The sequence below is a fragment of the Phaenicophaeus curvirostris genome, chromosome 6 (genome assembly GCF_032191515.1).
Source record: "Phaenicophaeus curvirostris isolate KB17595 chromosome 6, BPBGC_Pcur_1.0, whole genome shotgun sequence".
Taxonomy (NCBI): domain Eukaryota; kingdom Metazoa; phylum Chordata; class Aves; order Cuculiformes; family Cuculidae; genus Phaenicophaeus; species Phaenicophaeus curvirostris.
This window is the reverse complement of record NC_091397.1, coordinates 18236422-18263931: the sequence shown is the minus strand read 5'-3', so window position 1 is coordinate 18263931 and position 27510 is coordinate 18236422. Positions and strand designations below refer to the sequence as shown.

Genomic DNA, 27510 nt, shown 5'->3' with positions numbered 1-27510 from the left:
TCACATTCCGATTAGCATTAATAGGAGCTACTTGCAAAAATCTCTTGACAGCTCTGAGCCAGGTCATTCAATAGTGATGCAGGCCTAATTCTGCACCAGAGGCAGCTTTACATCGTCTGCAGACCTGTGTAAAATGAATAAAATTCAAGTCACTCTCTTGAAGAACTGAGAATGAAGCAATCTTGGCATTGAGGAGGGCTTCCTAAAATAATGAGCCTTGATCTTTGTCTTCCACATTTTTGTCTTCATTCTACTGGTGCTAAAGCAAAAAAAAGAACCTCAACTCAGAGATAGTAAAAATAGTATAAATAGATAGGAAAAAATAGATAGGAAAAATAGTAAATACAGAGAATTAGTAAATAGTAACTAGACATATAATAGTAAATAAAAATGCTCCATTACATACATGAGAAGAGAACAAAAGCACGGGCCGTGATCCTTCTAGCAGTCTATGAGGTACTGGCAAGGAAATCCAAAGCAACCAACCTAGATTGCAACAAACCTGAGACTTTGACCATGGATGACAAACATGAAGGAGACTCAGGGAAGACTAACACAAGCTGGAGTTCATGTTTCAAGGAGCTGCAGCCAGAATCTTAAGAAAGCTACTGCTAGGGAGGTTTGCTTGAAAGCCACGTGAATTGTGTTGACTTCCCAGAAGATATTTGAAGGTGGGAGGTTGCACATAATTTGTGAATGCGTCTTTGACTGTAAGCACTTCAGTCTGTGTTGGAAGGCTTCACCACTGGGTGCTTCAGCATCAAATGTTTTTAAAGACTGCCACATTCCCTTAGCAAGTTTGCAGAGGACACTAAGCTAGGTGGAAGTGTCGATCTGCTGGAGGGTAGGGAGCCTCTGCAAAGGGATCTGAACAGGCTGGACCTCTGGGCTGAGTCCAATGGCATGAGGTTTAACAAGGCCAAGTGCCGGGTCCTGCACTTGGGGCACAACAACCCTATGCAGTGCTACAGACTAGGAGAAGTCTGTCTAGAAAGCTGCCTGGAGGAGAGGGACCTGGGGGTGTTGGTTGACAGCCGACTGAAGATGAGCCAGCAGCGTGCCCAGGTGGCCAAGAAGGCCAATGGCATCTTGGCTTGGATCAGAAACAGCGTGACCAGCAGGTCCAGGGAGGTTATTCTCCCTCTGTACTCGGCACTGGTGAGACCGCTCCTCGAATCCTGTGTTCAGTTCTGGGCCCCTCACCACAAGAAGGATGTTGAGGCTCTGGAGCGAGTCCAGAGAAGAGCAACGAAGCTGGTGAAGGGGCTGGAGAACAGGCCTTATGAGAAATGGCTGAAAGAGCTGGGGTTGTTTAGCCTGGAGAAGAGGAGGCTGAGGGGAGACCTCATTGCTCTCTACAACTACCTGATGAGGTGCTAAGGGGCATGGTTTAGTGGTTGATAGGAATGGTTGGACTCGATGATTCAGCGTGTCTCTTCCAACCTGGTTATTCTATGATTCTATGATCCTCCACTTAGCAAAGTAAACAGGTGTTGCTTAGTTCTTATTGTTCTGCAGTATGAATTACACATCTCTCGTTTCAGAGGATAAAACCTCCAGTCTGTAGAAAAAAGCACAACTACTTCAATTAGAAAACAGATAACCATTCTGCAGTTTGATTTGAAGCTTTAGGTTGTGAATGTCATGATAAAACTCAGATGGAAGTTCAGCACATTGTGAAAAAATATTTACAGACTCGGGATGTGTCCCTAAACTTGTGAAGACAAAGCTGCCTATTTTGAAAAGAGAGGAAAAGAAATAATGTATCTACTAAGAAGAGGCAGGACAGTGGTTTATTGTTGTAACTGATCATAACTCCACTGGTTCCTTGATAAATCCATTTTAACATACCCGTACAAGAAGACTACAAATCAGGAAAGATATAATCACCTGAGCTTAGGTACAGGCTTTGCAGCTGACAGGCTCAATAAATATGGTATAAACTAGAACTAATTACAGAAACAGTACTTTGAAGAGTATTAACTTAGCATTGATTAATTTTGAAATGCCCTTTTGCAGAAAAGATGTTATAACTTTTAGACTAGCTGGTACCTCAATAAGTCATCTTCCTCTAAGTGAAAAAAAAATAAGACCCTCTGTCTTAGTTAAACTGCATCTGGCATCAGAGCAAGCATTGTAAGATGGTACTGCCATCTTCATGAATAAAGAACATTTGATTTATTTATTAGTTTGAAAGTGAGAAGATTCTGGGAATTTGCTGTCAAGCCCAAAGACTTTCTATTGTATTACCTGTTCTTCCAATTTGTATTAATGAAGCTGCAGAGAGAAAGAAACTAACAACTGAGTTAGTCTTCTATGAGTTATTTCCTCAGTTATTTCCTAAATAAACACATTAATTCCTCCACATTCATATTCCCTCAGTAGGGACTAAGTCACTTGAGGTTGCCACGTAGGTCCTGAGACCCATGCAAGACGTGCCTAGGAACTGAAAGTCTCCTGCCATCTATGTGCCAGGAGAAAGTGATGGAAGGGTTTTTTCCTACCTTTTTTTCTCATGCCCGGTCACTGTATAGAAACAGAGGGCTAAGAAATGTGTAAATACTCACCCCATGTACCTTGCTGTTTATCACTTTGCCCATCAGGGAGTCCAGTTTAAAGGTAAGGTGGAACATCTATTCGATAGTCCATCAGAGATGCTCTTTATGCAAGGTCTGCATCAGTTAATGATACTTTACCATTCTGAAAGATGGTATTTTTCTATTATATCAGAAACTGTAGACCTCCTGCAGGCTGATGAAATAGTTCTTATTAGTCCCAAGGGCCCAGCTGTTCAATAAATTAAGAGCAGGAAATCCAAGACATGTTATCTCTTCTCTCTAACACTACCTGAATTAATTGGCAAAATGTTCTCTGTTGCATAACAGGTGCAAAATACATCATATCCTGTGCCTTGCTCCTTCTGAGACAGCTATGTGAAGTGCCCTGTTGCTTTCTATGCAGCAAGTCTCCCGTATCAGATTCCAAAACTGAAATCTTGCCTGCTGCCTATGAGCATGGAGATTTCCACTGCTTACTGCAATATGGTTGTCAATGGGCTGGTGATGTGCATGTAGACTGTGGCACATTCAGGAATCCTAGGAATTAAAAGTGGCATTACATTAAAAATGTAAAGTATTGCTGCTTATTGTTGTCATGTATCTACACAGGTAGAAAGGGAAGTAACCAAATTTCATTTAAAAATATCGCTTGCCAAGTGTGAGTGCTCAGCCCATTCCAAGTTTTACTGTTACCTTGAATGAGATCAGAGTTAGCAATGTAAATCTTAATAGGTTAATCTGGTAATCAGAAACCCACATCTGCTCATCAACTAGAAAATAGTGCCACATCGAACTGCCTCATATAAATACAGTAATTAACTGTTTGTTACTTGCATGCATTAGTGCTCTGAACATTAAAGCCGGATGAAAAAGCTTTCACATAATGGCTTTGGAAGTTCCTTCTTGAGTCACACTCACTGTCCTCTGAGCATTCACAAATGGAGCAGTCAGGAGGTTTGCATTGCACAGCAAGATACAGGGATAAGATGTTGACTCTTTCCTAAACTGCAGTCCCTCCAGTAAAAAAAATAATTTGTATGTATTTATGGAAAGTTTGTAGGCAATTTTCTGCTTGCTACGCACAATTCCTTTCTCTGGATTCAAGCAGAACTGAAGATAGAAATCTGAGCTCAGTTGTCAGATGCAAGCAGGGGAGGCAGTAGGTGGGCCTGCTCTTTGCTGTGCCTCTTCAGTGAGTGCCAGCCTCCCCCGCTGTTCTCATTTCTCTTTCCCACTATGTCCTGTGGTGCTTGCTAAGTAAGACAGTTGCCACAATCAAAGCTAGAACCTCAGGACACAAAGCCATCTGCAGGAAAAAACAACCTTTTCTGAACTAGACAGTCTAATGAGGATGGCAGTGCTCACAGGATAGCAGCAGCAGCCCTGACTTCCATGTGGCTTCGAAAACAATCAAAAATTGCATTGTTGCTTCGACTGTGTCTGAAAGCAGTGATTAACTAGTCTGTTTTAGCAAAAAGGGCAAAAGGACACAGTCTTGGTTTGCGCTGAGGATGTTCTCCACAGGTGATCATGGCAGGCAACAATAACAATGTAGGAAAACACCGTAATCCTGAGGCTAAGTGGCTGCCATGGGAACACCAGATTTCCACAGCTGTGACTCAAACCTGTGGGCTATCCCAGTCCAGCGTTGGGTCTCCAGCAGTGAGCAATTTCAGCTCTAACAAAGAAAGGTACAGGAAGCACTGCAGCAGGCAAGGGTGGGATAAGCCAACCCCATATAAATTACTTCATCATAATTCTCAATTTGGGACTGGCTTGACATCTGAAATGAGAATCCCTCTGGTCTTTCCAAACAGTGTGTTTGCAGGCTCACAATTGTTTAAGGACAGGTAAGGGAGGTAAAAAATGTTATGTATGATTATATTTGGTACATACAGCTTAGATGAAGAGAACTTTATTATGATTGCCAAGTAAGAACAGTCATTAGACAGACTGTGCTTAAGATTGCCCAGGAGTGAGGCCAGATCACATCTTGGGAAAATCAACTCTCAGTGTGTAGCTTGACAGCAGTGGGTGAAACAGCCCTACTTCTACTTCAACACACTGTCACCTCCTTTCTCTTATCCCTTGAGATGCTGTGCTCTGATGTGAAAACTAAGTCAAAGTCCAATTTGCACAGGACCCTGTAAGGGAAAACTTGTCACCTATATGATGCTCATAATTTAAGGTGGACTGCAGTTTTACTTTGTATGATCTATTCCTCTGAGATGGTTCAGCATTAGCAGATGCGAAGGCTGCTGAGTTTGAGAAGCAAAGTTTATGCCACTCAACCTGTACCTTAGAGCACCTTCATAAAGACCATTTTCATCTCCAGGACTGGAAACTTCTACATAGTTAGATCCATTATGACTCCTCTGCAGTTTTGCTTGTCAATCCTTTCTAAAAAGCAATTTTAAGAGGCAAACTAAAGATCTAATTCTGGCACTGAAGAGCAGCTAGCCACAGTACCTTCCAGACCATTACACTAATTGCAACTTAAATGTTTTAAAGAACAGCCAGATAAGCTTACCTCAGCTTTGCAGAGGTATATTATTTAATAAACACACACAGCACAGTCTTCTTTGCTATCTAAACAACGTCATGGAGAAAATAAGCTTCTTTGACTGCTAGCTTTGGGATTTTGAAAGTTAGCTTTTTGATTTAATTTAAACCTTGTTTACTGAAACCATCAGAGTTTATTCAATAATTTTCTTTACTCTAGACAACTTACATTGCCATGTTGTTGTGACTTATAGATCATATTGAATCATGTTGGGTTCGTTTGTTCATTCATTCGTTCCTTCCTTCCTTCTTGGGTTTTTTTTAAATCTGCAGTTTTTCAGAAATAAATAAGTTTTGGTTTTTTTTCAAACATGTTTACAATCAAACAGCAAAGAGGAGGAGGAGTAGTTGGGAAGACATCAAAGTGCAGGGCAGGAAAATAGGGCCAAGCGTGCCTGTGTGCTGCTCACATAACCAAGCATGGGACCCTTCAAAACATAAATCCTGTTTGTGTCACTGTTTGCTATACTCCCTAACTGGATTAAAAGAAAAAGAAGATGACAAATCCAAATCCTCTGAGGGCTATCTTTGGAACATCCTCAGAGATTAATGACAGGCTCACAAATAGGAAACTGTTTATCAGACTCATTTGTGGAGTGCCTCTGGATTAGGAGGCTGAGGAATTCATAATAGTACCAGCAGAATTATGGAGAAAACCTTCAACTTCTCAAGTTATTCTCAGATTATGTTGTCATTCTTAATTTGGGGTTAGTGTAATACTAATAACCTGTCTCTTTTTTATTGTGCCTGAAAGAAAAAGATAATCTTCTAGGGTTTATAAATAAACTCTATTTGTTTGTTATTTTGCAACTGTTTGGGATTAGTGAAGTGTGGATTTGTGAAGTGTGTGAAGTCCAGCAACGTGCTTGCTACCTCTGGCTTTAAGAGGAGGAAGATTTAGCCTGACAGCAAGCTCCTGGTATGTCTGAAACAGTGTAAAATAGGAAAAAAAGATGAGCAGAACAAAGAACGCCTGAGTTATTCTCCATATTATGTGATATGCCACACTTGAAATTGTCCAAGAATAGTAATTTGAGTACTTCCAGCCTCAAATTTGCAAACTTTAGAAGTCATATCAAAACTATGGTAACAACTTTAAAAAATAAAGTATTAAAAAAGAAGGCATAGTAAAATAAAACTAATAACACTTCTTAGGTTAATTGTTCTTTTCCATCTTGTTCCTGAATATTTACATTAAATTTTACAGTTCCTTACACATCACAAAGATTAGAACCTTAATTTTTCCAAATGGTAACTTCAACATCCAATTAATCCACAGACTAAGGAGCTGGTACCCTGTGACTCTTGCCAGGGATACTGGAATTGATTCAGTCTTGAGAGAAGTTGGTCTTAGGTAAACCGTAATGTTTTTAGTGCCCGAAATTCAACTTTGTATAATTGTGATGGGTGTTTGTGGGAACTGTGAATGTGGAGAATTTTTTGTCACTAGCCAAAGATGACTGAAAATGTTAGCAAGTGATTTGGAGACCAACTGATCAGGCAGATCCCAGATGCCACTTTCAGTACAGAAATGTTATGTGCTCTGGCTACTAAACAAAACTTCTTCCCTCTCCTTTTCACTCATACACAATGCCATCTATTATTCCTGGCTGACACTTCCATTTGTGCACTATGACCCCTTTAGAGGAAGAAGAAAAGACATACTTGCTCAACACTGAGCCTTCTTTTATCACCTGATCTAAAAAGCCCTCTATTTGCCACATTAATAAACATGGTTAAATGGCAGCACTTGGAGCACAATGAACTCGGAGACTGGATGTTGTACAGGTATATATTATGTAGAAGCTTCTATACTGAACAACTTCTGGTTTTTAGGTATTATTTTAATTCAGGGTAGAAAAAAAAAAGTATAAATAATCTTATAGAAATACTTTACTGGGTATTTTTTTTAATTAAAGGTCTTTTCAACTCTCCTGTAAGTACACGCCTGAACAGCACAGATGATAATTAGATGTACGTACCAAACATCAATATAACTACTTGAATTATCAATATCTTGATGCTTATACTTCATTAGTTCACAGTTTTATTTATATAACAAAGTACATTTATGTCTAGCGATGTTAATGGTGGTATTTGTTTAATGGGTATTTTACTTACTGCTAGACTACATATTACCTAAACCTTCAGGGGTTATGGAGAAACAGCTCTAAAGAACAACATAGTTTACATATTATATATTTTTCTTCACTTGGATTGTGTACAACATAGGCATTGCTGCTCCAGGATATAAATGAGACCCTCTGTACAACTGATTCAAAAATATTTTTAAAAAAAAATAGAGCGCTGAACTTGAAATCTCTAAGCAGCTAGTAGGGGAATTGCTGTATTAGCAACATGACCCACACAACCAATATGACAACATGACTGGTGTTTATTGTTTAGTTCAGTTTTTTTAACACATAATTTTCAAGCCAACATCATGACTCTGAGGGATCTGTTGTGCACACTTGGAAATGGAGAACTACAACCCCAAATCTTTACCTGCATGTTTTCAACATTGGCACTTCATGTTATACCCAGCCACGCAGAAAGCAGCAATCCCCAGATGTCCCACCCCTTCTTAGTAGTTCACATCACTGCACGTAAGCAAAATCCTTTAAAGTTATTTTGGTCATCAGTGTGTTCCAAGGAAGAGATAAGTGTACTCTTTAAGTAACTGCTGAAACTAGACGCCATTTTGTAGCACAAATCTTCTCTGCAGTTGTCATTTGGTCCCTGATCTTCCCTCCTGTGATTTTTAATAAGAACTGTGGAAGGTTTTATATTCCAAATTTTCCAATACCTCTTTTTCTCGTATTTTATTAAAAAAGTAAGAGGTTTTTTGTTTGTTTGTTTGTTTTTTAAAATTGAGTTTGGGACATGAGTTCCAACTGGATTGGATTTAAAACTTTCTTAGATGGAAAACAATACCTGCAAGAGCCTAAAACTTTGATGCCTCAAACCCTGTCAAGTAGAAACAGCTGTGGAATTTCAACATAATGCCTTGCATATGTTTGCTTGTATTGTTCTTTCCCTTACTGGATATGAAACCAGTGTGATTTAGCCTATCATCACTCAAAGGCAATACTTCTGTGGTAGATGCGCAGCTCCTGGGTCTAATGACAGGAGCTGATACAGGGAAATGATATAGTGAAGAACTGTCAGTTTTCCAAATCACTTCTACTTTCCAGCAATTCCTGGTTTTTGATTACTATAACCCTCACCTGTGTTTATGGGTTTGTTGAGATTGTGGAGATATTCTTGAAGCAGGAATTTTCAAAATTCTTCTGACTGCAGTTTTAATTGGATGCATTAATTATCTCTGTGCTTTTTAATTATTTGCCTGTTTGCCAAATGTTCTGTATTATACATACAGTTTAAAAAGCCTGGAAATGAAGTTCTGTACATTCAAGGCCATACAAACATTTCTCCTACAGGCATTGTGTTAGGTCAACGGACATAAAAGAGCTGTTAAAGCTGTCACAACTTTTCATCTGTGCTGATCTGGGTTGGATGTGAAAGGTTTTGTATCCTATTAACAATCTCCTGAGATAACCAGCCCCTTAAATGTGATTACAAGGATCACGCATGTAAGACCTTCAAAAGGAGTTACAGAGCTCTTTTGATTACCTCAACAAAATATCTTGTAAAGCTCAGGGTTGCTTCAGAAAAATCTATGGATTCAGTAACCAGCTCATGTTTTTGGGCATGCTTAGTAATTCATTATGGTGGATAGTATTTATGATCAAAGGAATAACAAGCTAGCTGTAGACAAATTATGTAGTGGTTTTCCTAGAGGATATTTACTCAGGTGTCACAGGAAGTATTGTTTCTCTGTAATAAACACCAGAAGGGGAGGAGTTCCTCATATTTGCTCCAGGCTGTGCTCAGTTGAGCAGCTAGAGAGGTTAAAAAGCAGTTCTCCAGAGAGGTAAGTCCTTTAATTCTTATCACGGTAGTCTTTCTTCTATTTAAAAATACTTGTTTGTTCTCTTATGTTATCATTTATGTATCTGCTGATCTTTCTGTGTATCACTTATTATTTGCATATGTACATAATTAGCTATCAAAACATCTCCTCATGGGTAGAATAGTATTAAGAGCCCAATTATAAATAGAAGAAAATAGATGAAAAGAGGTAGCCCATGGGCTGAGCTCTGCCCAACAGCAGGAGGACCTCCTCTTACAGGGGGTTCACAGTGCCCAGCACAGTAGGATCCTGATTTTATTTGAATGTAGCAAGGACTTTCTCAATACAGGAAATATTTTGTCAGATGAATTATACTCTTAACTTGTTGCCTTAATCACAAGTGCGTCTTTTTTCTTTTTGTCATTAGAAACTTCTAGGAACATAGAAGTCTTGAGTTTATCAGTTCTGAATTAACAGAAGTCCATTCTACTTATATATGCTTCTGTTCCATTCTATTACAATGAATAAGATGACTTATTCTATAAGAAATCATACAGTGTGACCTAATGTAGAAGATGCTCTGAAAAGATGCCTGTTCATACTGCTTTCACGTTTCTCACATAGTAAGGTAGAAATAGTTTTCAGACTTAACACTCATAATACCTAATGAAGTTTAAATCTATATTGAAAGTCAAGGAGAGGGCCTGAAACCAATCTAATCACAATCTGTTAAAAATATATCGTCGTACAGATGCTGTCTCATGGCATTAAACACAGCTTAACCTCTTACAAGGTACAGCTGGACATGATCACACCTAATTTATCTTTTATTATGTGTTGACAATAGTTGGATATGTATTACTTATCTTTAATTACTTTAAATTTATTTTGTGGGAGAGGGAGCATATACCCACATTCACTCAGGAACTTTGAAATCTCATTGGAAGGCTTCCTAGAGAAAAGCAAAGCCATAAATGTTTGGGGAAAAGAGAGGCAAAAGCCAAGGTATGTTGAGATGGAGAAAGAACATAAAGGCTAGCCTGCATAACACTGCATGTCATTTCATCCCCTCATGCCTCAGTTTTCCAGCACAGTGTCTATTTGACACATAAATTGTCATTCAGTAAGGGATGAAGCTCCCTGTTCCTTTCAACAGCACTTACTTTTAGAGGCTTCAGAGGTTGGTTGTGATTTTTCCCTGGTTTAAACTAGGATTCTTCCTGCAGCAATGGGCTATCATTGCTTACACATCATTCAGGATCATCTAAATGAAACAGATACTAGTTTTGGGGAATTTCATGGACCAGTTCATCTGAATGACTAACTATTGCAGAAGATTAAAATGTGTACAATGCTCAGTCCCATCATGGATTTTTGCCTTTGAGGCCCCTTTGACAGAAGAGGGAGTGCTCAAGGGGAATCTCAGGTCTTCACAGGTAAGGGACAATGACTTTGGAACAATAGATATTGAGAAGCAGGCAAGTTGGGTAGCAGTGGTTTTATTTTCAGATAGCAGTGCTAGGAGTGGAAGGGGACATATGAACTGATTACTGAAGTTATTCTCTTTTCTGGCTCCTAAGTACTTCTCAGCAACTTGCTCCAGACCTCGGATGCACGCTGGCTCTGGGAGGAGAAGTCTGAATGTGCACCATCTCCTTTTTGAACCTGGGTCTCCATTGAGAGGTTTTTAACCTTTTTTTCATGGTGCACTCTGGTCAAGCTTCTGCATGATTGGAGGATTAGACTGTTACACTTTTGCACATGACTTGCCAGACACACAGGCTTACGGCAGTGGGTCCCAGGTACTCATAAGCACAACTAAAATCAATGAGATTTTTGCTCAAGGAGGGGGAAGCTATTAGAAATGATGTTTGTATGCTGATTCAAACCTAAAAGATATGGATGTTTTTGCAACTGAGGCCCTGTTCTGCCAGCACTTCCAACCCTAATTTGTAAAATGGGATTATAAAACTCAGAAGCTCCTTTTGTATTTTTATAGGGTCTCAACAAGGAGGGAGGAAAGCGTATATAAGGACAGAGCAGCCAGCAATGAAAGCGGTTAATAAAGGCTATATGGAACCTTAAATGTTCCCTCATAAATTCCTTTGTGCATAATTCTGCACAGAGCCTAAAAATCTTAACGATTTTTATATAGTAAAGTAGTGCTTTGATAAAGGGAATTAAGGATGCCTGTTGTCCTTACAAATCTGTTTAGCCCTGGGGTTTAAGAACACAGCAGTTTCCACTGATGATTTTCCCACAGTGTGGAATTTTATAAGGCTTCATGTCTATGTAATTTCTTTGATGTCTGGGATGGGTTAATCAATCTTTCCCACCGTGGATATATTCACATGGAAAGGCCTGGTCTCTACTTGGTCTCTGCTCTGCTTTTATGAAAGAACATAGATGGCTCTGAAACAACTTCCCTACTATCCGACCTGTCTGAAAACAAAAACCAGGTTCAAATGTTACTAGAAAAATGGAAGGAGGCAAACTCAACATGACAGCAGAAGCCTTCTCTCAGTCAGCACACATTCCCTGGTGCTGATTAAGTTTGGCTGCTTCTTTGCAGTGGATGTGGCAGAGGTCCTCCAAAGAAAACCTAAGAAGCATAATTACAGACTGGTTCATATATCTCATTGGAGCTCTACTGATAAAATTCATCCATTTCCCAGCTTTTGAGTACTTTGTCTTGCAACTTAACATCGCTGTCATGTATTACACTGATGTTGTGCTGCTGCTGTGTAGTGACCGCTCTGCAGTGGGTAATAACGCGCAGATCCCAATTACTTCTAGTGGATCAGGTAAGTCTGTTAAGTTTCTGCAGGGCAGTGTAGGCATCAGCAGCCCCGGGGCTGTGATTTGTAGTTCTCCATATGAAGTCCACAGCCCTCGTTGTTTTGCGGAATCAAACTCTAACTCAGTTAAGGGTTATAAAGTAAGTATGTGTTTATTCACTGGTGGGTGCAAGGGGGTAATCCTCCTAACTTGCACACCGTATGGTCTAACAAGCAGATAGTTATAGTGTAAAGACATGCCTATTCATAAACATCTTCTACATATTCATGACCTTCCTCGCTTTGTATTCTAATCAGTTCTAGAAGGATCTTTCCAGTCTTGTGCTTGTGCAGTGCCTTCTGGTGGTTGTGGCCAAGGATCTCAGGGATGAAGGAGCCTTCACCTTCCTCATGAATCGTCCCTGAACTAAATCTGTGTGCAGGCGCAGTCTCGTACTGGTTGAGCTCCAGAACCACAGAGCAGGATGCAGCCAGCTTTCTGCTGTTGCTTACATTCCAGCTTTCTCTTATCAGTGAATGTCAGTGTATCAACACCCAGGGTCTTCAAGGTCTTTACTAGCAAACACTGCAAATTCTAGTGAGCTAAGCCCTTCTCTACATTCTTTCTAACTTCTCCCCTATATCAAATGCCTGTTTATCACCCTGGCTGCTTGGTGGCTGAGGAGTGCAGCGTAATCCCTTGTTGGGTGGATCCAGGCCTGGAGAATCATAGAATCGTTAAGGTTGGAAAAGACCTTACTGGTGAGGGGGCTGGAGAACAGGCCGTATGAGGAGCAGCTGAGGGAGCTGGGGTTGTTTAGCCTGGAGAAGAGGAGGCTGAGGGGAGACCTCATTGCTCTCTACAACTACCTGAAAGGAGGTTGTAGAGAGGAGGGTGCTGGCCTCTTCTCCCAAGTGACAGGGGACAGGGCAAGGCGGAATGGCCTCAAGCTCTGCCAGGGGAGGTTCAGGCTGGACATCTGGAAAAAATTTTTCACAGAAAGGGTCATTGGGCACTGGCACAGGCCTCCCAGGGAGGCGGTTGAGTCACCTTCCCTGGAGGTATTTAAGGCATGGGTGGACGAGGTGCTAAGGGGCATGGTTTAATGTTTGATAGGAATGGTTGGACTCGATGATCCAGTGGGTCCTTTCCAACCTGGTGATTCTATGACCTCTAAGATCACCCAACCCACCACCACCTTGCCCAGCAAACCATGTCACACTGACTCGGTTTTTTTAACACCTCCAGGGATGGCAACTCCACCACTTCCTCGAGCAGCCTGTTCCAACGTTTCTCCACTCTTTCAATAAAGAAATTTTTCCCAATATCCCGTCGAAACCTTCCCCGGTGCAACTTGAGGCCGTTTCCCCTCGCCCTGTCGCCCGCTACCCGGCAGAAGACCCCGGCGCCCACCCCGCTGCGCCCCGTTCTGTGGAGCTGCGGAGGCCGCCCGGGGCGGGCCGAGCGGCGGCGGCTTTGCGGGGGATTAGCGGGGCCGAGCGCTCCTCGGCCCGGGCCGCGCGGAGGGCGAGCGGAGGCGCTGCGGGAACGGCGGGGGCGCTGCGGGTAAAGCCCGGCGGGGGGGCGGGGGGGCGGCCCGGCCGAGGGGCTCCGGGGGGTGCGGGCTCCGGCGTTCGGCGTGAATCGGGCGTGGTTGTTTCCACCGAGGTGCTTTTTTTCCGTGGATGGGCTCCTGGGACAGGGCCGCGTGTAGCTGCCGGGAGCGGCGGGAGCTCCGAGTCCCCCGGGCTCGGCTCTGGCACGGGCTGGATGCTGGATGCTTGCGTTCGAAGTTCTCCTCTTGGAAGAGCAGGAAAGCGGTCTTCTTTTCTTCGACTTCACGTCTCCTCCTGCAAGCTGCCCGGGGCAGAGGCTCTCACTGCGTGTGCCCGCGGTGTCCGCGCCCCCCCGATTCCCCGCAGCCGCTTCCCACTGATGTTAAGAGCCGCCGGATTTGCTTCTTGCCTCTAATACCTTCCCTTATCTTGCTACCAAAAGCCTTCTAGTACTTAAAGGGAGCCTACAGGAAAGCTGGGGAGAGACTCTTTATCAGGGGGTGCATTGATAGGACAAGGAATAACGATTTGGAGTGGAAAGAGGGGAGATTTTGGTAAGATATTGGGAAGAAATTTTTTACTGAGGGTGGCGAGGCAGTGGAACAGGTTGCCCAGAAAAGTCTTGGATACTCTATCCGTGGAGGTGTTCAAGAGGCTTTGAGCAACGGGACCTGTTGGAAGGTATTCCTGTTGGTGACCTGGGGCTTAGAGCTGGATGGTCGTTAAGGTCCCTTCTAACCCAAACTATTCTGTGACTGTATCGCCTTAACTTTAGGGCTTGCCAAAGCTGCTGAGCTAGTTTTGAGTTGCCACTTCACTGCTCTTAGAAGTCCTGAGAAACAGGGACTGAGATTGCACCACGTTAATTTTGTGACCTTATAAAGTTTTACTGGTTTAAAATACGGAAATTAAGTGATGCTTTAGCTTTGCAAGCTAAGTTCTTTGCTAATATATTGATCTAGTGTGTAGTCATTGAAAAATTATTCTCATCACTTGCAATATGTCTCTTCTGGGAGCCACAAAATGAGCTGGATATGATTCAGATCATGGATTGCTAATGTCAGTTCATTGCTTCTGGTGCCACAAGGTCCAAATACAATTTGATAATGACACCATTCCCCTTTCTGTTATTAATCTTGTTATTATTATTTTAATGCCCCTGCATAAATATTTTCTGGTTGATGACAGTTTCTGCAAAAATCTTTAGCTCTCATTTGTTTTCAAAGTATCAGAGCTTTTAGAATTGACTACAGTAATTAAATGCAGCATTTTGTATCCATGTTCTTTTCGCTCTTCCTGTAATTAAAGGTTTACTTAAAAAATATTGGGGATTCTGTACTGATATGTTTGAGGTCTGAAGGACTGTCATTCAGTGGGCAGCTCCCACGTGAGGTTAGATTGAATGCTTAACAGCCCTTGCTAATTCTTTAACCTGTTGCTTAAAAAAAACTCTCCTCCGATGGAGTTTCCTGAAAACTGTAAACCTCAGCATACAGTAGGACTTTCACTGTTGCAGGGCATGGGGAGAGAATGGAAGAAACCCAAAGTGGAGCCTGATACTGATGTAGATCTCTTCCAGCAGTGCCCTCTGAGAACATTTAGAGAGTGAAGAGGTAGAGGCTCCCGTGCGCAGGGCTGGCCAGTTCAGCCTGCAGCAAGTCGAAATGTCAAGATCAGCTGAATAATAATCAGCAGATGAAATGTCACTGTGGACACCCAATATGCATTTATCAATAGAAGGAGATCAGGTAGTGATACCAGACAGTACTTGTTTCTCTACTGAGTATAGAAGTTTTACAAAGGTCAAGGAGTCCAGGCGCATCAAGTTTCTCTGAAACCTGTCTTGTTTTGTTGTGAAAGTTGTTGCTGAATAACAGTCAGCAAAGTGGAAGTGTTTTTAGAAACAGAAGAAGCACTTACCCAACTCTTCAGAGAGTGAACACTAATAAATGCTGTCAAATATTAATCACTTCTTTTCCTTGAGAAACTCTAAAATTAGCCTACCTATTTTAAATTGCACCCAGGAAGTACATTGTCTGAGATTAAGTTAAGTTTATCACCCCTCCTTGCCTCTGAATGCTTTGAAGTAACTATTTCTGCTTTTACATTAGTGTAGGGTTTGGTTGTGGGAGTCAAAGTTTGCTTGGCAGTGTCATTGCATGGTTCTTGCCTTCTCTGTGCATCATCAGTGTCCAAGTTGCCTACCAACTTTCAAATGATGAGATGTGGTTGTCTTCCAACAACCCTATGCAGTGCTACAGACTAGGAGAAGTCTGTCTAGAAAGCTGCCTGGAGGAGAGGGACCTGGGGGTGTTGGTTGACAGCGACTGAACATGAGCCAGCAGTGTGCCCAGGTGGCCAAGAAGGCCAATGGCATCTTGGCTTGTATCAGAAACGGCGTGACCAGCAGGTCCAGGGAGGTTATTCTCCCTCTGTACTCGGCACTGGTGAGACCGCTCCTCGAATCCTGTGTTCAGTTCTGGGCCCCTCACCACAAGAAGGATGTTGAGGCTCTGGAGCGAGTCCAGAGAAGAGCAACAAAGCTGGTGAGGGGGCTGGAGAACAGGCCTTATGAGGAATGGCTGAAAGAGCTGGGGTTGTTTAGCCTGGAGAAGAGGAGGCTGAGGGGAGACCTTATTGCTCTCTACAACTACCTGAAAGGAGGTTGTAGAGAGGAGGGTGCTGGCCTCTTCTCCCAAGTTCCAGGGGACAGGACAAGAGGGAATGGCCTCAAGCTCCACCAGGGGAGGTTCAGACTGGACATCAGGAAAAAATTTTTCACAGAAAGGGTCATTGGGCGCTGGAACAGGCTACCCAGGGAGGTGGTTGATTCACCTTTCCTGGAGGTGTTTAAGGCATGGGTGGATGAGGTGCTGAGGGATATGGTTTAGTAATTGATGGGTATGGTTGGACTCGATGATCCTGTGGTTCTCTTCCAACCTGGTTATTCAATGATTCTATGATTCTGTGAGTCCAGTTCCTCTGACTGTAGCATGAACTGATACTCATTTTTTCAGTTGTCAAGCTGTAATTCTTTGTTTCCAGCAGCTAAGTAAGATAGGATTTGTTTCACCTAAACATATCTTCATCTGAAGCTGTATAACTAGGTTTCTGTTGTTGTCAATGGAAACTTAGCTAGCCAAAGTGCCTGGAGAACAAGTCCTGTTATGCAAAGGTAGATGCTAACCAGGTCAGGTAAATCAATTTTTTTATCGCTTTGACAGACTAAAATGGGATTATAATATCTAGCTTTGGTTTCAACAGGTGTACTCTACACATATCAAGTTAGGTGAATCCCAGCTGTTGTGCCTTGCTAGTGCAAGCACAGCACAGCACAGTGAAAGAAGTAAACTCACTGTTAGAGAAGGTTGTTGAGTTTTATTCTTCATCTACCATAGCTGGGGCTGAAGAGCTTTTTTTTTCCTCTGACAAGTTTCTTGCAGATGGGAAAGACAATTGTTCAGTTTTGGGAAAAAGTTTTGGGTTGTATAGGGTGGAAGCTAGTTGACAAACTGATGTACAATCAGAGAAGATAATTCAGATAGACATATGGATAGTATAACAATTATGTGATATACAAAATTAGTTTTTGTTGGTTCTGAGTGAAATTATAATTTTAAGTGGATTCAGCTTTTGACAATGAGAGTCAAAAAAAAAGTTACCTTCTAAATGCTTGATTTTTTCTAATTGCCATGCTATATAATTTGCTGAGCTTAGATTTGACTGTAGTTCCCATTCAGATGTAGGTTGTATCATCACCAAAATCAGAGGCCAGATACCTCCCAGAATTAAGTGGAGGTAATATTGGAATTTCCAGGGCAAAACTTATTCTTTGAGCGATGGATGAGATGGTATGCTGCATAGATGGCTCATTGCAGCTACATTTATACTAGCTCAGGATTTGAGTTGCAATCCGTGTTCATGGTTGAACAATCAAATTATTTGGGCATTTGTCCAGAAGGTGCTAGATTTTAGTATGATGAATGGTGTATCGTAGCCTTGTACTCCTGGCTTGTCTTAAGAACTCCATGCAGCAGCCTTTAATTTTCTTGTTAAGTACTTGTCAGTGTGGCATAAACTCATGAAATACAGGAAATGTATTGTGGGATTTTATTGTGCTATTGCATTAAGTATTTCAAGGCCCACTGTGCCTTGTGATCAGTATAAATTAGATATTGGATAAAGGCATCAGGTGGTGAAAAGATGAGATGAGAAGGGTTTTTTTCTTGGATATAGCAAGCCTCAGCAGCCTCTACATGAACATTGCCTGTAGTGTCTTTTTATTTCTTTCCCTCTTTTTTTTAAAGGTGATTATTTTTCTTGCATCCATTAGACAAGAGCTTTAAGTTTCAGTATTTGAAGGAATGCAAGTGTCGTCTCCACAGAGGTAACCAATAGGCAACGTAAGCTAGTGTTGCTGGCTCTTGACATCCGCCTGCCATGTTACAGGTGAACGTGTGTGGCAAATTACAGGATAGGACATATGCAGGAGTTCTTCACAAAGATGATTAGGGGACTGGAGCATCTCTCTTACAAAGACCTGGGTCTGTTTTGCCTGGAGAAGAGAAGACTGAGAGGGGATCTTATCAATGCTTATAAATATCTGAAGGGTGGGTGTCAGGAGGATGAAGCCAGACACTTCTCAGTGGTGCCCAGCTACAACACAAGGGGCAACAGGCACAAACTGGAACATGGGCAGTTCCACCTGAACATGAGGGAAAACTTTATTTTAAGGGTGACAGAGCACAGGAAGAGGCTGCCCAGGGAGGTTGTGGAGGCTCCTTCTCCAGAGATATTAAAAACCTGCCTGGATGCATTCCTGTGGAACCTGCTGTGGTGAAACTGCATTAGCAGGGGGTTTGCACTAGATGATCTCCCAAGATCTCTTCCAAACCCAAACATTTTGTGATTCTGGTTAAACATAGGTAGTATTTGCAATGGGAAGAGGGGACTGATGTGGACAAGTAAATCAAGAGAGATCAAAGAAGACCTCAGTAGGTGTGTTTCAAACTGAATCAAAGAGGTTCTAGTTCTAATTTTCAAGACCAGAAGATGGTATTAGCCATGAGACAAGATGCTGATGGGAACCTAAAGGCTGGATTCATTTTAGTAATACGTGAGTAGGTATCTGCTTTGCTAATCGTGTAGACTTACCTCCTTTATGGAGAAGGATGGATGACATGAGGCAAGGTGCCTGTTTTATCATCTCCTTATGGAGGAAATGGTTATGCTTTCATCCAAGCTGGAGAACAAGTATTATGAGGAGCGGCTGAGAGAGCTGGAGTTGTTTAGCCTTGAGAAGAGGAGGCTGAGGGGAGACCTCATTGCTCTCTACAACTACCTGAAAAGACATTGTGGAGAGCAGGGAGCTGGCCTCTTCTCCCAAGTGAGAGGGGACAGGACAAGAGGGAATGGCCTCAAGCTCTGCCAGGAAAGGTTCAGACTGGACATCAGGAAAAAATATTTCACGGAAAGGGTCACTGGGCACTGGTACAGGCTGCCCAGGGAGGTGGTTGAGTCACCTTCCCTGGAGGAGGTTAAGGGACGAGTAGACGAGGTGCTGAGGGACATGGTTTAGTGATTGATGGGAATGGTTGGACTCGATGATCCGGTGGGTCTTTTCCAATCTGGTGATTCTATGATTCTAGAATTCAAATGAGGTGGAATTCCATTCAGAAACTGCTGCAGGGGGGAGGGAGGGGAAGATTTAGAAAGAATTTGCAAACTTAGGTGATATGAAACACTAGTAAAAATATTTGATTAACATGTAATTTTCTATGTGAAATACGGGCTCCATTGTGCTTGTAACCTAGCCCACAGAAGCAAAAGCTGTCCTTGCTTGAGTGAGTCTGTGATGCTCTGTAGCCTTGAATATAAAGCCCTTGACAGTGCAATTCGTATGTGTATTAAGTTTTGGGTGTGATAAATGGGCTTCATTGAATTGCCTTTGCAGCAATCAGATAGTCCACAGGAGTAACACCGTGTTCTTCATAAGGCTACCCCTTCCCTTTGCAAACTAGCTAGATAATGAAAATTATGGAGAATGCAATGATCTGACAGCATTAACGCTTAACAGGTCATCTCTGGATATCTTTAATGTATAACCTGAGTTCTCCTGCATGTAGAGTGGGTATATTTGATGTGACCTAGGAAGTGAAAGGTCATATAGGGCTGGCTCGGAAGAATTTTCACTCAATTTATTCTCCTAACTGTGAGAGCCACATCACTGACAGCCAGATTCCACTCTTGAAGTTAAAAGAATGCAATCCAAGAAACACAACCACATTGCTTTGTTATCTTGTAACTCCAAAACTATTTTTTCCTGCCCTGAATAACCCAGATTTAATCACTGTACATATCACAGTCCCTTTGGATCTCTCAAATTTACAGGACAATATACTCTGTGATATAAACTTTATTTCATGACCTAATTAAGAAATACAACAAACAAACAGGGGATCAATCCCCTTTTGCCCTGACTAGTCTATCGAATACACATATTCACCATTCATATCAGAAAAAAAAAAAAAAAAGACTTAGTTACCTATCCTGGGGTGAGAGTCCTTCCATCCTTCCTCCTCAGTAATGGTGCAAGCATCCCCTCTATCACACTGGGAAGCAGGAAAGCTTCAGCAGGCCAGCTCCTGTTGGATCTGCTTCAAAAGCTTTTTGGGTAAGCTGATGTTTGATACCTTCAAGCCTGGAGGTTTGGCCTGGAAAGGTTAGCAGATTCTGAGGAGACTGCTGGACAAAATATACTGGCTGCAAGAGATGGTGTTTTGCTGATGATAGTGGAATGTAATGGCCCTTTGGATCTTTCTGGCTACCTGTCCTGCCTCCATGGTGCTCTTCTTTGACCTGACTGCTGCCGGCATACATCAGGCCTTAGCAGAGACAGGTTAGCCAAAATCTTTTGAGAAGTTGAGTGACCTGTCATGCTGAGCACACCAGAAGTACTTTAAAGGGTTTTTATAGAGGTCCAAGGGTACATTCCTAGCTCAGAAGTTTGGATCAAGTTGTAAGTTGTGTTTTTTAAAGCAAATATTTAATGGTAAGAGTTATGATAAATTACCCCGTTTGGGCATCCAGACATATTCCAGAGACAGTCCAATTTATTGCTGAAATATGAGGTTAAATCATTATCAGCTTTCTCAGCTTCTCTGAGATGCAATAAAATATTATTCATCACCCAGAGCAGAACACTTGAAATCATTCTATTTAATATATTTTTAATAATAGAAGTGGAAGCTAAACAATTTATCTGTAGGGGCTGATTCTTAAACATAGTGGAAGTGAGGAAATATGAAGTGCAATATAACTTATTCAAGTTATGATTTTGAGGCTGTAAATCAAAAGACAAAGCATTAGGGTGAATAATTCTTCCTGGAACAGCACTCAAATTATTGAACTAAGTATGACAGCTATTGAATATATTATTGCTAAGTATGTGGTGACTTTTCTTAAGACAAGATGGTGTGCAACTGGTGTGATTTGCAGAGGAAATACAAGCGTATGTCTCCAGCACTCTCCTCTGGTAGCCAAATAGCACCTGCAGGATCATGTTTCTGCAGCCTTTTAACACTTCTCCTTGTTCCAGTCTCTGCAGACAAATAAGCAATTGATACTGGGAGTCAATTAATTCCAGCTGCATTCTGTTAATGTATAGGAACTCAATGAAACCTGGGAAGCTGTCTGAAGCTGCAGTTTTCACTATCGTATTTTTTCTTAGAATGTTCTACTTGTTGTAAGATCTCTGCACAGAGAGGTGGGCCTTTGCTTAAGGGTATATTTGGAGATTCAAGGTATCAGAGTTCCTGCTTGGCTTTGGCATAGGCTAAATATGTGAGGCTGGTCTTTGCATTCTTGCCTTTTAAGTACTTATTTTTGAAGGGGAGGAAATTAGTCGTCTTCAACTTCTGCATAGCTCCTCCTGTAAGCTGCCTGCGTCAGAGGCTCTTACTGTGTATTTTTGTAATGTGGGTCATAGCAGGCCCTAGATTTTGATGGAAAACCACATATTCTTTAGAAAATAATTTATATGTAGGCAGGCTACAGTATGATTTCGTCATCTCATTTCTAAGGAAGGTGCCCGTTGATAGCTCTTTCTTTTTTTTCTTTTCTCCCCCAAATTGGCTAGTTATGGGTTCAGTATCCAGTAGAACTTTAAACAAATAGTTGATCTAATTTCTAAAGACCGAAGGTCAGATAGAGAAATAGAATTACATCATCATTGAATCCCTCAAAACAAGTGTTTGGGATTATGAATCCTAATCCTTTTATCACCCCCAGTTTGGTTGTTATTTTGTGTAGTTCCAATTATGAGCTAATTACAAAGCATTTGTATGTACATATGAAATCATTAAAAAAACCCAAACAAACACCAAAACCCCCAAAACTGAAAAGAACTGCATTTGAGTGCTATTTTGTAGGCAAAAGAAAAAGGAAGTTCCAAAAAAAATCTTGTAACTTATATGTTCATTTTCTGGGGAAGAGATGGCTTTGTCTGGAAGTGGTGAAGCTCTCAAGGCATGGATAATTACTAAGGCATGAGGTAATGCCTTAGGAAGAGACTGCAGTCAATGTACTGGCTGAATTGTGCCTATAAAATTGTGCCGGGGGAGGGCTGCACAGAAGGAAAAGCAAATTTTGAATCTAGAATGAAAATTTGAGGATTTTCATATTACAGCTACATGTCTCCAGATCTTGATCTATCTTTACTTTGATTATAAGCTGTATTTGTGTTAAGGGAGATTTAATCATAGCAGGTAAAATTGAGTCCCAGAGCCCTTGAAATGAAGGTGCTAGGCCAGTACTGGTTGCAGTCCTCAGTACGCAACAGACTGCTGCTGGATTCCTCGTGTTAAGAGGATATTTCAACCCTTGGCTGCATGAGCAGGTAGAGAAGTTGGTAACAGTCATCTATATATTTTAAAAAAGGTGTGGTGTGGAAGAGAGAGGGGAAAACCCAATCTTCTCACTCATCAGTGAGTTAATAAGCCAAGAACATAATGATGGGAAGAATCCTGAGCTTTTTGTTCCCCAGGCAAGTTTGTGTTATCCAGTAGAAAATTAGTCTGAATATGTGTGACATGCCAGTATGCGTATCAGATAATTAAAAGAGTTGGTACAACTTATATTTGAATAGCAGTCCATTTTGGTTGCTTCTGGTTGGTATACATACTGTACATATGGCGGATATAAACACTGTGTGTGTAGTGCAGTATACATGGTTATATGAATGTGCAGATGAATAAAGAAAGCATGGCTAGTATACTGGAAGCCAGGGATGAAACTGAAATTGAAGCCATTCTCTTCATTATCAAAACCAGTCATATGGTATCATGGTGCAATTTCTGTCACTGGAGTAATATCATATAAAATATTTGATGTATGTAGTTTTGTTCTGTTGACATAAAACCAATCCAAGAATAATTACATTGTAGCCTGTTTATAAATCTTTATGTAAAAAATTAAAAAAAGGGCCCAGACCTGGCTCGTTTACTGCGTATTGTGCTCAGGAAGAACTAAGCACTCAGTAGCTGGCTCACTTACTTATTGCCTACTTACTTAGTAAGGGCTTGAGTCTGTCCTTTTCCCTGCCCCTTCTCTTTTTCAGTCTTGGCTCTAAAATTAAGAATATGAGAATGTAATTTTTAACACATTTTTACTGAATTTTTGGCTGTTCTTACCAATGGGTAAAGGTGGGATTTCTGTTTTTTGCTGTATGCAGGTATCTGTGCCTTGTTTTTTTTCACTGTAGCTGCTGGATAGTTAGTGACTATAAAGTCATATATAAGTGAATTATATCCGTCATTGGCCAGGGTATAGGTGAAACCCTGTCATTGATGGATACAATTCCGTCATTGCAAAAGGTGTTTCCTTTACCCAATGTAAAACAGTTGTTAATGAATGTACATCAGTAAACACATTTTCCATGACTGTGAATGCGTTGCTGTTGGAAGGCCATAATATTGTGAAAAGATCTGCGGCTTTGGTCTGCTTGCCCTTATGAGATCTATATAAAAATTCAGCTGGTAAGAGCAGGGTTATAAAACTGACCATTTGCTGTAAAAGTTTGAATGAATTTAAGGTTACTACTTAGTATGTTTTGTTTTGTAGATTTTGGGTTTGTTTTGGTTTTTTTTTCCTTCTTGCCTGATTCTTGGTAGTGGCTTCAATTTCTTTTATATTTTCTTAACTTGATTCTCATTCTCCTGCCCCTTAAAAAATCCCAGAGAGACATTACAGTTTTATAGAAGTGTTTGGGAAAGCTTCTACTGACTTCACTCAAGCCTGAAATTAGTTCAAATTATTATTTGAGTTTCCCTTCATTTGATATTGTGTTGAATACACATACCTGTATCAAGGGCAGCATTTCTTGCTCATTATGCTTTTAATATGTGCACACTACACGCAAAAATATTTCTGGTGTTTGAGACTGGAATGTGTATTTCTCTTTGCATTTGTAGAAAGCCAATTGCTGTTAACCATTTGTTGAGTGAGTATTGAAATATCTTTTTCCTAGGAGCCATCATTTGAGATGCTTCCATTGACTGGGAAAACAATAATATTTGATAGCTTTCCTGATCCTTCAGATACCTGGGAAATAATTGAGACTATTGGCAAAGGAACATATGGAAAAGTTTTCAAGGTGTTAAATAAGAAAAATGGCAGCAAAGCAGCAGTCAAAATTTTGGATCCTGTTCACGTAAGCTGTTTAAATTACTTGGTTTGTGTTTGTTTAAATGTGAGTTATGTAGTCTTTTTTTCTTTTAAACTTGGTAGATTATTTGTGTTAGAAGTGATAGTGAAATGAACTGCTTTAAACTGCTGAGTATCGGGCTAGCTGTCAGTGCATTTTTTTGTATCATAAGTGATCTTGGAAATGGTTGCACATGGTAGAAGTCAGAAATATACCTAAACTTTGTTAGTTTTACTTTTGATTCTCCCTTGTTTGTCTCTTACTTTCACAAGCAGATCTGATAATGTTCTTTTTCAGTGCCAGGAGTCCTAGTTGCTTCTATTTTTACTGTTGTTCCATTTTGGGGTTTTTTTACATGCTGGCCAGTAAGCAAGTTACATACTTCCAAGTGTTTTTTCAAGCATCTATTTTAAGCACATGCTTTTAGCTGAGTTACACACTACGACTGATACTTTAAAAATAAAATATCATAGCCTATTTTTGTTGTTATTATTGGTTCTGCATTTTCAGAACATGCCGAAGTACATAGATATCACAGAGGGATCCATCTTTTCAAATGGAAAATTCAAAGGCATTAGTGCCTCCACACAAAGCACCAGGTGACTGAGAGGTGGAGTTACTGTGTTGTAGAGTGTATTTTTATTCTCAATAACTGACATTTATTGAGTGGCTGATGAATGCTTAAAGAATGAGGAAAAATGTAAGTCTGGTTTGTAAAGACAGACCCCATTGACTTCAGCGGTGCTGCATGTGACTTGGGATTTTTCCTGAGGACAGTAACCTGCAAATATGAACAAAGAGCTGTTCCTGTTTCATGTGGCCCCTTTGAGCTCATCTTTTGCCGTTCCAGTACAGGGTTGTGAGGCATGTGGTTCCATTGCATGACCTCTGGGTGGGAAGGGAAGAGCACACCAAGTTGTGTGAAATGCTTCAGGTCTGGAACTGCATGGCCACACAGAGCTTTGTCTACCTCAGCATATCACTGTGTCAGGTTGTAGTCGCATGGCCCATAAGCCTATGAAATGTGCTTGTGAAAACAGAGCGTCTTGCATTATGTCTGCTGTGTTTCTTGTTGATCTGCTTTCAAAGCAACAAAAGGAGGCTCATCTCAATTCAATATCACATACCTCTTCCCAAATAAACCTGATTCGCAGCCAAGCGATTAGGATCTTGATGAATTCAAATGCGTTGGAAACTCTAATTCTAACTCTGTTGCTTTCTGTAAACAAGATTCTTGTGCTTATGGTGAATAGGTAGGACTTTATTGCAGTGGGTGTTCACCTGAATTTCTGCATATCAGGAAAAGCTTCTGCTTTCACCTGTTTCACTGGTGTTCAGTAATGATTCTTAAGTGGCAACTGTCTATGGCAGGGATTACTGAAGGCATCAGGGAAGCTTTCAATGTTGTGTTTGCTTTGGAAGTTGTAGGAAAAGGATAAGTGACGGTGACCGGAAGAGAGAAGTAGTAAAGCTGATGCTAGAGGAAAGAGAAATAAATTAAGTAGGAGATAAGGGAGTAGAATGTAAAGAAGGCAGAAAAAAACACAGTGTAAAAAGATGCAGCGTAAGAAATTGAAGAGGGGAAAAGCTATAACTGATGGAAACAGATTCCTTATCTTAATGGCAAAATGGAAGACAGTAACAGAGGTAACATCACACTTCAAGATTTGAATCTTTTAACTGAATATATTCTCCTTTTTATTCTAAAAATACTTTTCTTTTCCCCCTCCTGTTTGCAGTTTGTCTGGAGTAGCTGCTGTACCTCTACGTTAGTGTTAGAATGGCAGTCCTTTATTAGAAACAGGGTAAAAATAATAAACTATTTCTTTTTTGGTTAAACTGAAAGTATTATTAATGGCTGCAGAGGGAGCCATTGGAATGAAGAAAAAGATATTTTCTGTATTTTCTTTAAATTTTACAATATTTTTTTGTTTAAAGATGTTTTCAGAATTGTGGCAGTCAAGAGGTGGACTAGAAAAACAAGCAGTAGTCGTATGGTTTTATATCACTTCGTTTAAATGATGTTTCCAAATTAAACTGGGAAACTATGTTATCATGGGTAACGTGAAACTAAAATAAGCATTTTGTGTTTAAACCTTTAGAGATCTCAGATTCTTTGTGTTGAATTAACAGCTCAGCTTTTTGAAACTGAAACAGGAGATGATGGTGTTGAAATGACAATATATGAAGATGGAACTGGCAAAGCTTTTAGTCTTGTCCTCAGGACAATAAGTAAATACCATTGTATTTTAGGGCTCTTAACCAAATTATCCTATGTCTAAGTTTACATAAAAATATTCCTTCTACTGTTTCTAAAAGAGTTACTCTTATCTAGGTATATATGTTAAATTTAACCAAATATTTTAAGTTTTCTTCCTTCATAAAATGCATAGGAAGAATTTTTTTTCTTTTTAATATGCACAGAATGAATATTCTAGTCATTTAATTCTCTTTTCATTTCTCCTTATAATAGTAAAAATCTCATCAAATCTGAGTGTCCCTCAGGAGGCAGAAACCTCTATTAAATCACAGTAGGACATTGGGCTAATTCTCTTCCAGTTTCCCTAGGGCAACCATGGCTATTGTGTGTTTTGTCTGTATTTTTTGGCTTTCAACTCTGGTTTTTTTGGGTTTTGTGTTTTTGTTCTGCTTTATAATATGTCCTTTTGTTTTTGCTGGATGCATTGTCTCTCTCCATCATTTCTTGTCTTACATTCTTTCCTTTCCCTTCACTGGGAATACAAAGCATCCATTTTCTCTGCCATGGTCACTTCTGTTTGGTAGTGGTGAGACAGGTTTTCAGCACTGGGTGGGTGCTTTTCATTGATATGAAATCTGTTCATATGGATAGTTGAATTCATAGGTAGCCTTCCTCTAGAACTGATTTTTCAAATAATTTGGTTTGTAAATAGCAAATTGTCTTCAAAATGTATAGCAAGAATATTAATTTTTTTTAAATCTAAAGAATGTGGGAAAATGACTGTAACTATTCTGACTTTACCTGTGGCCAGGGTGGATTGAATATTTTCTCAATGTAACTGAAACACAGTCTGATAGTGTCCCTCAATGAGTAATAGCAGCCCATCGGTTGGAGGGGTTACGTGAGTCATCCAGTGCCTACCATTTCTTGGGGTAGAGAGGTAATTCCAGATACACCATCTCTAGCTCTTGAGGCTAGAGAAGTATCATGAGACTTCCCAATACCTTCGCAGCACAAGAATTCAGCATACCTACCCACTTGTGGATTGCACTGGCTTTACCTTCAAATGCTCCTTCTCCATTCTTCTGAGGGCTGCTTTGTCATATCTGGGTGTTCATTGGTTGAAATTGATAAAAACCAAGTAAAAAACCAGATGATTGTTTTACATTGAGTAAACAGAACCAAGCTTTGTAGCCCTGCAAGTGGTACATTCCTGTTCTCTTTGGTTTTTTTTCTTTGCA

At 40.7% G+C, this 27510-nt stretch overlaps 1 protein-coding gene across 1 annotated transcript in view; it reads left to right on the top strand.

Moving 5' to 3' along the window:
* Positions 1–8760: 8760 nt before the first annotated feature.
* MYO3A (myosin IIIA) overlaps positions 8761–27510 on the top strand; it is a 120427-nt gene continuing 101677 nt past the window's right edge. Inside the window, exons 1-2 of the mRNA XM_069859509.1 lie at positions 8761–9054; positions 23893–24075. Of these exons, the coding sequence (XP_069715610.1) occupies positions 23908–24075 (168 nt within the window). The 5' untranslated portion in view covers positions 8761–9054; positions 23893–23907. The remainder of the gene's footprint in view (positions 9055–23892; positions 24076–27510) is intronic.